This window comes from Neovison vison, chromosome 2 (assembly GCF_020171115.1).
Source record: "Neovison vison isolate M4711 chromosome 2, ASM_NN_V1, whole genome shotgun sequence".
NCBI lineage: Eukaryota > Metazoa > Chordata > Mammalia > Carnivora > Mustelidae > Neogale > Neogale vison.
The window spans coordinates 51,669,988-51,682,157 of NC_058092.1; the positions used below are offsets into that span (position 1 = coordinate 51,669,988).

The 12,170-nt window shown below is 36.9% G+C and overlaps 1 protein-coding gene across 2 annotated transcripts in view; it reads left to right on the forward strand.

Moving 5' to 3' along the window:
• Positions 1-12,170, forward strand: part of ATG4C (autophagy related 4C cysteine peptidase) — an 81,481-nt gene that overhangs the window by 23,060 nt on the left and 46,251 nt on the right. Inside the window, exons 1-3 of one of the 2 annotated variants that reach the window (XM_044238368.1) lie at positions 752-768; positions 1,228-1,365; positions 9,839-9,922. In XM_044238368.1, coding sequence (XP_044094303.1) covers positions 1,290-1,365; positions 9,839-9,922 — 160 coding nt within the window. In that variant the 5' untranslated portion in view covers positions 752-768; positions 1,228-1,289. Of the gene's footprint in view, positions 1-751; positions 769-1,227; positions 1,366-9,838; positions 9,923-12,170 lie in introns of those variants that run through there. The other variant, XM_044238367.1, reaches the window with a different exon arrangement.

Consider the following 12,170-nt stretch of genomic DNA (forward strand, 5'->3'; position numbering starts at 1 on the left):
GGGATCGAGCCCCACATCGGGCTTTCTGCTCAGCGGGGAGCCTGCTTCCTCCTCTCTCTGCCTCCCTCTCTGCCTACTTGTTTTGTAATCTGTCAAATGAATTTAAAAAAAATGCAGTATTGACTGCATTTAGGGAGGAAATGCCTTAAAAAACAAAATAAAACTTTAGGTTTTATATGAAAGTAGTACTTAATCAGTTTTAAGTGGAGTCCTTCATTCTGAAGATAGTTGTCATTTATCTTTTTAAACAATTATTTATTTATTTTTATGAGAAAGATAAAGAAAGAGCACAAGTAGGGGGAGTGGCAGAGGGAGAGGGAGAAGCAGACTCTCTTCTGAGCAGGGGCCCGATGTAGGACTTGATCCCAGGACTGCAGAACTACAACCTGAGCGGAAGGCAGATGCTCAACCAACTGAGCCACCCAGGTGCCTGACAGTTGTTATTTCTTGAGAGACTTAAAACCAACTTCCGTCACTACAAATAAAACAAATCTTGAATAGTCTCACAAGCACCAAAGCAGAGTTATTTCACTAAACTAACATATTGTTCTTTTTTTTTTTTTTAAGATTTTATTTATTTATTTGACAGAGAGAAATCACAAGTAGGCAGAGAGGCAGGCAGAGAGAGAGAGAGGGAAGCAGGCTCCCTGCTGAGCAGAGAGCCCGATGCGGGACTCGATCCCAGGACTCTGAGATCATGACCTGAGCCGAAGGCAGCGGCTTAACCCACTGAGCCACCCAGGCGCCCCTAACATATTGTTCTTAATTGTGAGTACTTGGAAGAGGTTATTGTTTGGTTTTGTATGGTAATTTTTACTGTGTATTTGGTATTTGATGTTTTTTGTAATTAAAGTGTTTATAGAATATTATATATATATATATTTAAAGATTTTATTTATTTGACAGAGATCACAAGTAGGCAGAGAGGCAGGCAGAGAGAGAGGGAGGAAGCAGGCTCCCCACTGAGCAGAGAGCCTGATGCTGGGCTCCATCCCAGGACCCTGAGATCACGACCCGAGCTGAAGGCAGAGGCTTTAACCCACTGAGCCACCCAGGTGCCCCTGTTTATAGAATATATTATATCTTGTTATGTAAAATAAGAAATTGGTTTGCTCATTTGCAGTTCAAATTGTATTCAAATTGTATTAATCATATATAAAACTTAAGCAGTAATATACCATATAATATATACTCATGACTTATTTTTCTTTAATTTTTTTCTTTTAGCACTAAGGATAACTTTACAGAAGAATGCAATCAAGTGATGGCTTTTTCTTTAGAATTTGAATATGGAGGCCACAGGAACAGATGAAGTTGACAAGCTAAAAACTAAATTTATATCTGCTTGGAACAACATGAAATATAGTAAGTATCATTCAAAAATTGTATAAATCTAAAGAAATATTTGAAGACGTGTATCATTTGCCTTATTAAGTCACTCACAATTGCTTAAGTTTCTCTTGAATGAATATAAACATTGAATTTGGAAAACTATGGACACTGATTTTGGCTCAGTTGGTTGAGCAGCTGCCTTCGGCTCGGGTCATGATCCCGGCGTCCTGGGATCGAGTCCCGCTTCGGGCTCCTTGCTCGGCAGGGAGCCTGCGTCTCTCTCTGCCTCTGCCTGCCTCTCTGTCCACTTGTGCTCGCTCTCGCTCCTCTCTCTCTCTGACAAATGAAAAAAAAAAAAAATTGAGATACAATTTACATACTAAAACATTTACCCTTTTATGATTCAGTGGTTTTTAATATATTTTAAGATTGTGCAGCCATCATCACTATCTAATTCCAGAACATTTTTTCACTCCCAAAAGCAATCCTGGACCCATTAGCAGCTCCCTACTTCTCTCCAGCCCCTGGGAACCACCAGTCTATTTTCTGTCTCTATGGGTTTGGATATTGTGGACTTTTTTTGTTTTTTTTTTAAAGATTTTATTTATTTATTTGTCAGAAAGAGAGAGAGAGAAAGCACACAAGCAGGCAGAGAGGCAGGCAGAGGCGGAGAGAGAGGCAGGCTCCCCGCTGAGCAAGGAGCTTGTTGCGGAACTCGATCCCAGGATCCTGGGATCATGACCTGAGCCGAAGGCTGCAGCTTAACCCACTGAGCCACCCAGGCGTTCCAATGTGGACATTTCATATAAATGGAATCATACAACTTGTGGCCTTTTGTGTCTGGCTCCTTTCATTTAGCATAGTGTTTTTGAAATTCATCCATATTGTAGCATGTATGTATCACTACTTCATTCCTTTAAGTGACTGAATAATATTTCATTGTATAGCCATACCACATTTTCTTTTTTTTTTTTTTAAGATTTTATTTATTTATTTGACAGAGAGAAATCACAAGTAGATGGAGAGGCAGGCAGAGAGAGAGAGAGGGAAGCAGGCTCCCTGCTGAGTAGAGAGCCCAATGCGGGACTCGATCCCAGGACCCTGAGATCATGACCTGAGCCGAAGGCAGCGGCTTAACCCACTGAGCCACCCAGGCGCCCAATACCACATTTTCTTAATCACTTACTAGTTGATGGACATTTGGGTTGTTTTTGACTTCTTGGCTAATATGAATAGTGCTGCTGTGAACATTGTATATGAGTTTTTGTGTGAATATATCTTTTTGGTTCTCTTGGGTATATACTTAGGAGTAGAATTGCTAGATCATATGTTAACTCTAAGTGTAACTCTGAGGAACCACCAAGCTGTTTCTCAAAGTGGCTGCACCATTTTACATTCCCATCAGCAGTGTTAGAAGTTCTGAATTTCTCTGCATCCCAACCAACACTTTCTATTGTCCATCCTTTTTTAAATTAAGTCTTTTATTTATTTAAGTAATCTCTAAATCCAGAGTGAGGCTCAAACTCACAAACTGGAGATCAGGAGTTGCATGCTCTTCTGACTGAGCCCGCCAGCTGCCCCATATTGTCCACATTTTAAAAAAAGTTTTTTAAAGATTTATTTTAGAGAGAGCATGAGTGGTAGGGGCAGGGGGCGAGGGAGAGAGAATCTCCAGCAGACTCTGTGCTCAGCACAGAAGCTGCGCACAGGGCTTGATTTTACAACCCCGAGATCGTGTCCCCAAGCAAAACCAAGAATAGGATGCTCAACTGACTGAGACACCTAGGCTCCCTGTTCATCTTTCTTATTAGGGTCATTCCAGTGGGTGTATCTCACGGAGTTTGATTTGTATTTCCTTGACGAATAATGACATTAAGCATCTTTCTATATTCTTATTGTCTATTTTAATAATTCTTTGGAAAATGTTTATTTAAATCCTTTGTGCTTTTTTAATTGGGTTATCTGTCTTTTTATTGTTGAGTTATAAGTGTTCTTTGTATATTTTAGATACAAATCCCTTAGCAAATAAATGTATGGTTTGTAAATATTTCTTCACATTTTGGGGTTATCTTTTCACTTATTTGATAGTGTCCACTGAAGCACAAAACTTTCAAATTTTGATGAAATCAATTTATATATTTTTTCCTTTGGTTGTTTGTGCTTTTGGTATCATATTTAAGAAACTTTTGCTTAAATCAGGCTCATGAAGATTTGTACCTATGTTTTTTTTTTAAGAATTTTATTATTTTAGGGGAACCTGGGTGGCTCAGTGGGTTAAAGCCTCTGCCTTTGGCTCAGGTCATGATCCCAAGTCCTGGGATCAAGCCCTGCATCGGGCTCTCTGCTCAGTGGGAAGCCTGCTTCCCCCTCTCTCTGCTTGCCTCTCTGCCTACTTGTGATCTCTCTCAAATAAATAAATAAAATCTAAAAAAAATAAAGAATTTTTATTATTTTAGCTCTTACATTTAGGTCTGTGTTCCATTTTGAGTTAATTTAAGCTTGTGATGTGAGTTATAAGTCGAATTCATTTTGTATGTGGTTGTTTAGTTGTCCCAGCCCCATTTTTTGAAAAGACTGTTCTTTCTCCTTTGAATGATCTTGATACCCTTGTCTGAAATCAGTTGACCATAGATGTAGAGATTTATTTCTGGACTTGCAATTCAGTTCTGTTTATCTACACATCTGTCCATGTGCCAGTACTACACTTCTTGATTACTTTAGCTTTTTGTAAAATTTAAAACTGGGAAGTTTGTTCTTCTTTGTTCTAACTTTGTTATTCTTTTCCAAGGTTGTTTTGGCTATTCTTAGATCCCTTGCATTTCTATATGAATTTCTTGATCATCTTATCAATTTCTATAAGAAATCCAACTGGGATTTTGATATAGATTTTATATGGAATCTGTAGATCCACTTGCAGAGTATTGTCATCTTAAAAGAGTATTGCCGAGGGGCACCTGGGTGGCTTAGTGGGTTAAGGCCTCTGCCTTTAGCTCAGGTCATGATCTCAGGGTCCTGGGATCGAGCCCTGCATCGGGCTCTCTGCTCGGCGGGGCGCCTGCTTCCTCCTCTCTCTCTGCCTGCTTGTGATCTCTGTCTGTCAAATAAATGAATAAAATCTTTAAAAAAAAAAAAAAAAGAGTATTGCCGTATTAAGTCTTCCAATCCATGGACATGGGATATCTTTGCTTATATTTAGGCTTATAATTTTTTTCAGTGACATTTTGTGGTTTTCTACATATAACTTTTGCACTTTTTGGTTAAAGTTATTCCTAAGTATTTTATTCTTTTTGATGCTATTTTAAAATGAATTGTTTTCTGAATTTTATTTTAGTATGTTTATTGCTGGTATATAGAAATACAGTTGTTTTTTTATAATCTGATCCTGTTTCTTGTAAGCTTGGTGTTCTACTTAATTAGTTCCAACAGTTTTTTGTGTATTCCTTAGCATTTTCTGAATGTAGGATCATGTTCATCTGCAAATAGAGGTTTATGCTCTTTTTAAGCCATTTAATCTGGTGAACAGGTTGTGTGATGAAGATTTCATTTGTAAGTTGAAAATTGTCATATAGCTACTAGGTAGTAGTTCAGGTAACTGAGTGTTCTAGATAGCTTCAAGTTATGAAGTAGTATTCTTTGTTTGATTTTATTGGTGAAAATCATTCTAAAATGTTTTATGTATTTTCCTTGCTTAGAGTTTGTGTAATATGGGTGGTGTAGGAAGAACTAACATTGATTGAACACCCATTAGCATATTAGCATTTTGTAGATAATTTATGTACATCTCATTTATTTCTGTGATAGATATCTTTCTGGTGGGGCACCTGGTGGCTCAGTGGGTTAAGCCTCTGCCTTTGGTCCAGGTCATGATTTCAGCGTCCCGGGATCGAGCCCTACATCGGGCTAACTGCTTGGTGGGGAGCCTTCTTCCCCCTCTCCCTCTGCCTGCCTCTCTGCCTACTTGTGATCTCTCTCTATGTCAAATAAATAAATAAATAAACTCTTAAAAAAACCTGATATCTTTCTGGGATTTTTTTTCACTAGAAAACCGAGATTAAGGGGCATATTCATGGTCATATATCAAAGTTATAAGTCTTGAAACTGATACTCAAACCCAGCCTCTCTTGCTCCCCAGTCTTGCTGTTTTCTGAATACAGTAAACATAATTAGGATTATTTATCAATGTCAGTGTTATGAAGTGATGAAGAAAGAACTAGAAATGGCATAGCACTCAAGGCTTAAAAGACTGTGGACTTTGGGACACCTGGGTGGCTCAGTCAGTTAAGTTGCTGCCTTCAGCTCAGGTCATGATCCCAGGGTCCTGGGATCGAGTCCCACATCAGGCTCCTTGCTCGGCAGGGAGCCTGCTTCTCTTTCTGCCTCTGCCTGCTTGTGTGCTCTCTCTCTCTCTGGACTGGACCTTACATTTTTGTAAAACTCATTTTTTGCTTTTTTTCCTCCCTCCCCCTTTTATTTACATGACATTATGAGGTATGTAAACTTGACTTCCTTTTTAAAATAGTAATAAGTAGGGGCATCTGGATGGCTCAGTGGGTTAAAGCCTCTGCTTTCAGCTCAGGTTTTGATCTCAGGGTCCTGGGATGGAGCCCCGCATCAGGCTCTCTGCTCAGTGGGGACCCTGCTTCTCCCCCTTTCTCTCTGCTTCCCTCTCTGCCTACTTGTGATCTCTGTCAAATAAGTAAATAAAATCTTAAAAAAACAGAAATTGAAAAAAAGTTAAAAAAAATAGTAATAAGTAAACCATCCTTCTGTGTGTTTCTGATCCTCCAGAAAATCATTGTCATCTGTTATTTCTATGTTCTTTGGCTTGTTTGCATCTTTTAAAGCCTTGTGATTTTCAAGTTGCTGACTTAATGGACTATAGGGTTTTTTGTAATTAATATTCGGTTTATGGTAGCTAGGCTCCATAATGGTCCTTAGTAAGGATCTTTAATCACATTTGTGTTGTTTCTTTTTTTGTTGAGTCTGGGCTGGCCTATGCTTTATATTAACCAATAGAATGAGACAGAAGTGAGGCTCTGTCAATTCTAGGGCTGGTCATTAAGAGGCAACTTCTGCTTGCTGTGTTTTGGAGCTCTGAAGTGTTATGTAACCAGCTTAGATATTCAGCTGGAGAAATAGCATGGAGAGGCCCCACGAAGAAGAAAGGCCCTGAGACTGTATTAGAGAGAAAGCATTGGCCAATGCAATGTCTCAGTTGAGCCTCTCCATCTGATTTTTATGACATTAGAGACTCCAAGCATGACCAGTGGGAGAACTGCTCAATTGAGCCCAGTCAACCCACAGAACTATGTGATATAAGAAAAAAAGTTGTTTCAAATTATTAAGTTTGGAGTGGTTTGTTAAATAGGAACAAATAACTGAAACACTGTTCTAGTTTATCTCTTAATTTCTTTTTGTAATTAAGAGAAAAGTAACAAAGTGAGATGAACATATCATAAGTATACAATTTGCAGAGTATGATACATGTTTATATCTATGAAACTAACAATTTAATCAATATATATAAATTTCCTTCACCCCTGAAAATTTCTTTATACTTCCTTCTGGTCAATGCTCACCCCTCATAGACAGTGACCACCTTGTGTCAACTTGTTTAATGGCTTTTTGGCCAAATTCACTTACTTTCTTAATTTATTTAGTTTTATTTAATTAGTTTTTATTTAGAAATCATAATGACATTTAGTATGTCTCTGTCCCACCTCTCTGCTGCTATAAATTGAGATTTAGAGGTAAAAAGTAGGGGAAATTGAAGAATAAAATAAAAATATATACTTGAGTATGGAGAATTCTGATGAATATATATTTTTCAGTATGTGTAAGAACTTATTCATAATCATACTTCTTACTCATGGCTCTTTCCTATGCTCCGGGCTCTGTTATCCTATACTTCTATGGATTTTACATCCTTGATTTTCCATCTCTGTGTGCCAGAGAGTCCTGGTTCAACATCAACAAGCTAGGTTAGAGATTGTGGTACGTTGCTTACAATGCTTTTAAAAAGAGGAAATGAAAATTGGTCAGCTAAAACTAAATGATCAAAAAAAAGAACTTAAACTAGTTACTTGGCATACTGGTCTAATTCAGCTCTGACATGCCTGAGGAAAATGGCTGGGCCTTATCAGAAGTCCTGAGTCATCTTTATGTACCTAGCATCATGGAGTATTAAAGGAAGTCAGTCTATTATGAGTATTAGGTCCTGCCAGGATTTGCACAGGAAATACAAAAGTAAGAGTATGTACCATATGAATGACGGTTGAGCTTTAAAGCACTGTAAATCTGTGCTCATGTAAAATGTGGATCCTTGCAGTGCCTGAAACTAGATTCGCAACTTCTGTTTTCTTGAGGAAGGACTGGTAACTTTCAAGAGGGGTAGGCAGAGGTTAAGCATAGAAGTTCCTCCTTAAAGATTATTTCCTTTTATTTGAGGTTTTTGTGAGGTTCTTCAAATTTGCCTTAGAAATGCTGTTGGAGGGGAGGGAGTTATTAGTATTTTGGGGATTAGAATTATTTCAGTACAGTACTAATAATATTTCTAAGACGTAATGTTTGTAAAGTAACATTACATTACTTTTGCTGGTCTAGTTCCTGGTATACAGTAAGTGGCCAGTGAATACTAATTTCCCATTAGAGTTCAGAGAAGAACATCAAAGCCAAGTGTGAAAAGGAAAAATTGGCTTAGAAGTGCATCCATTAGCCAGAAGAAGTAGGATTTAGATAGGCTGATATTGAGGAGGATGTTTTTGTCATGGTAGTATGACTCACATAGCAAGCCCCACTTTGAGTATAAGTGAAAAGTAGTGGTAAAGATGGCTGTAAAGGTAATTTGTAGCATATTTTGGAAACTCTTTAGTATTACTGAGAGGTTCATAATAAATCTGTTAAGTAATGAGTCACTGAGGATGGTTTTTGGGCTGAATAGTTACCTAATCAAAACTGAGCCACAGGGAGATTAATATGGCAGTGACGTGTGGCATATGCTAGAGTGAAGAAAGACTGATGGCCCAGAAATCATTCTGGAGAGTACTGCAGTAATCCAGGCTGCAGGAAAACTCGATTCCGGGGTTTGATTTTCCATTCTTTTCTCCAGCAAATGAAAATACTTGGATCATCTTTATTGTGAATACATATTTTTATTTGTTTTTTGTATTTATTTGTTTTACAGCACTTTGGGGAGTACTTTCATGAGACTTACTGATTTTAAATTTTCTATCAGTTCTTCAATATAAATGGCAGATAGTCTACCTAAGAGTAGATCTGTCGGGCAACCCTCTTGGGTCCCCTCCCTCTTCAGGACCTTTTTTTTTTTTTTTAAGATTTTTTATTTGACAGAGAGATCACAAGTAGGCAGAGAGAGAGAGGAGGAAGCAGGCTCCCTGTTGAGCAAAGAGCCTGATGTGGGACTCCATCCCAGGACCCTGAGATCATGACCTGAGCCAAAGGCAGAGGCTTAACCCACTGAGCCTCCCAGGCACCCGTCAGGAGCTTTTCTATTCAGTAAACTTTTACTATCGCTCAATAAACTTTGCTTTGCTGACCAAAAAAAAAAAAAAAAAAAAAAAAAAGAAAGAAAAAAAAAAGCAGACCTAAGTCTGTTGACTCCCAATTTCAGATTCTTTCTGTTTATATGCGCTTGCATTTCAGAAGCGGCTCTTAAGGCTACCATTAGCAGTCAGGAATTTCATATACTTGGGAATATTCAGGAATGTAATGGACAGGTTTTTTTTTCAGGAAATCGAGAACTACTAATGGTACCAAAAAAAACCAAGAGGAGGGGCACCTGGATGGCTCAGTTGGTTGAGCAACAGACTCTTGGTTTCAGCTCAGGTCATGCTTTCAGGGTCATGGGAAAAAAAACAACCCAAGAGGATACTTTTAGACACATACAGTTTAGTAGGAAGAAAGTTGGAATGATATCTGAAAGCTTTATTCAGTATTTCAGAGATCCTCAGGTGGCTGACATGATGGGGTTATAACATTTTTCCAGGAAACTTTAATACACATTTATCAAAAGCACTAGTGTATTTTGTATTTTGTTACCTTGTCCTTAAATCACTCCATTGGAATACTCAATTTATTTAAATATTTTAATTATCTAAGATGGAAGGAAATATAAGAAATTGGTAATATTTGTTGCATTTGGGAAAAGAGATTGCTGTCAGAGAAACTGGAGTAGAATTTGTACTTTTAAGTTTTACACCATTGTGTGGTAACATTGTGACCTGTTTGAAAAGAAATTAAAATTAAGTTCTTTTTTTTCTATGTCCTTTTTGTGGATAGAATATGTTTAAAATACTTGACTGTATTTTAATGTCACATAAGTGGCCTGTATTTTCTGTTCATTGTCCATATATTTTGCTATTGTTGCAAAAAAATGCATGTCCATAGGTGAAAATTAACAATTTCAAATTAAGAAAAAGGAAATGCTGCTAGACTCTTAGTCTGAAATCCTTTAATTGCAAAACAACTTTTCTCTTTTCTTGTTTAGGTTGGGTGTTGAAAACAAAAACATATTTTAGTAGAAATTCCCCTGTATTATTGCTTGGAAAATGTTACCATTTTAAATATGAAGGTAAGTGCTAAATTTGTAATCCATTTAAAAATCTTTGTAGAAATTCATTGTGTAACTGTTTTCATTGTTTTATTTCCAGATTAATCTACTTTTGGCATATTTCTTTTTGCTTCTTACTTATACTTTTTTTATTGTAGCAAAATACACAGAACATAAAATGTACCTTCTTAATAATTTTTAAGTGTATTGTTCAGTAGTATTAAATACAATTATAATGTTGTGCTAATAACATTACCACCACTTCTCTCCAGAACTTTTCATCTTGTAAACTGAAACTTGACCCATTAAAAAATAGCTCCCCAACCCTTTCTTTCCCTCAGCCTCTGGCAACCACCATGCTACTTTTTATGCCTGTGTTTTGGCATATTTCTTTTAAGAACCTGTATTTTATGTAACACAAAATATATTGCCATATGGTTTGGGTTTCTATTGAACTCCTTGAGGATGAAAATCATGACCTCTTTTGTTATATCCCTCATAGTTTTGGACTTATGATAGTGTGAATGTTAAGTAAATATTATTGATATCCTAATATCCCTATCAAGTTCTCAGATAGCTTTAAAGTATAGCTAATAATTAAAAGTAGCACCTTAGTTAACCTAATAATGGTAGATTTTCCAATTCTTAAGCATGCTCCAATTTCTGAAATTAATTGACCTTATTTAATACTTTTAAGTTTCTACATATACTCGTTCTCTTAATAATTATATGTTTTCTTTTAATAATTATCATATATTTTCTTTTAATAATTTATGTCACTTAATGAGCATCTTCTATGTGTCGGGCATCATGCTAAGCTCTTTGTGAAATGTCTTTTATTCTTACGAAAGCCTACAACGTTGATTCAAATATCCTTACCTTATGAGTATGGAAACAGGAGCTTAGAGAAGTTAAGTAATTTGTCCAAAGTCACACAGGTATTAAATGGCAGAGCTAAAATTTAAACCAAGTCTATGTCTCACTTTATGATGGATTTTTTTCCTACTATATGTCTTTGCTTGGTTTTGTGTGTGTGAGTGTGTGTACTTTGTGTGAATGTGTGTGTGTGAGTGAGAAAGAGAGAGGGAGAGGGAGAGTAGAGAAAGAGAATGTGAGAGTATGTCATTACCAAGGCTATTATTTTTGGTTGACCTATTTTGGCATATAATTTATCAGCAATTTTCTTTTTTTTTTTTTTTTTGATTTTTTTTTCTAATTTATTTATTTTCAGAAAAACAGTATTCATTATTTTTTCACCACACCCAGTGCTCCATGCAAGCTGTGCCCTCTATAATACCCACCACCTGGTACCCCAACCTCCCACCCCCCCGCCACTTCAAACCCCTCAGATTGTTTTTCAAGAGTCCATAGTCTCTCATGGTTCATCTCCCCTTCCAATTTACCCAAAAGGACATACCCTCCCCGATGTCCATAACCCTACCCCCCTTCTCCCAACCCCCCTCCCCCCATATCAGCAATTTTCTAAAACCCTGTAAATGTCTTGTAATAATAACAGCTACCATCTATTATTATTTGCTAGGCAGCATTTTAAGTAATTTACATGTTTAACTGATTGAATCCTCACAGCATTCTAGAAGGATGAATAAGAAGGTGATGGACAAAGAAGGGATGCATTTTAGCAAATAGAACGGCACAAGATATTAGAGAGTATATTTCAGAAACAGAGACGTCTAGTGTAGGTATGTTGGGAGAGGATTCTGAAAATAATCAAATTATGGAAGGGTTCTTGAATGCTATACTAAAAAGTTATATCATTTGTTTATAGGCAGAGGAGAATATGGGCTTTGGGGTCAGACATAAGTGCTTTGAATTTGGCTCTTTTTCCTAACTAGTTGTTACTTTAGGCAAATTATTTATTCTTCCTAAGTATTAAGGATAACTGTTTCATAAGGGTTTAGTGATGTGCCTGATACATATGAGCATCCTAAATAGTATTATTATTCATGATATAGGAAATTGGAGAAAAAGTTACTAAAATTTTTAAAATTAAATAAAAAATTTTTAAAGTAATCTCTGCACCCAATGTGGAGCTTGAACTCATGACTCCAAGATCAGGAGTCTCATGCTGTACTGACTAAGCCAGCCAGGCACCCTTTATTAGAATTTTTTTTAAGGATAGCATTATAGATTTTTTGGAAGAAATACTTTGAACAGATCCTTGTAGTGGGCTCTTGGAGGCCCTCGACTCAAGAGACAAAAAGTAAATAATGTAGGAGGTATGAATGAGACAAATAGAAGACTGTAGTTG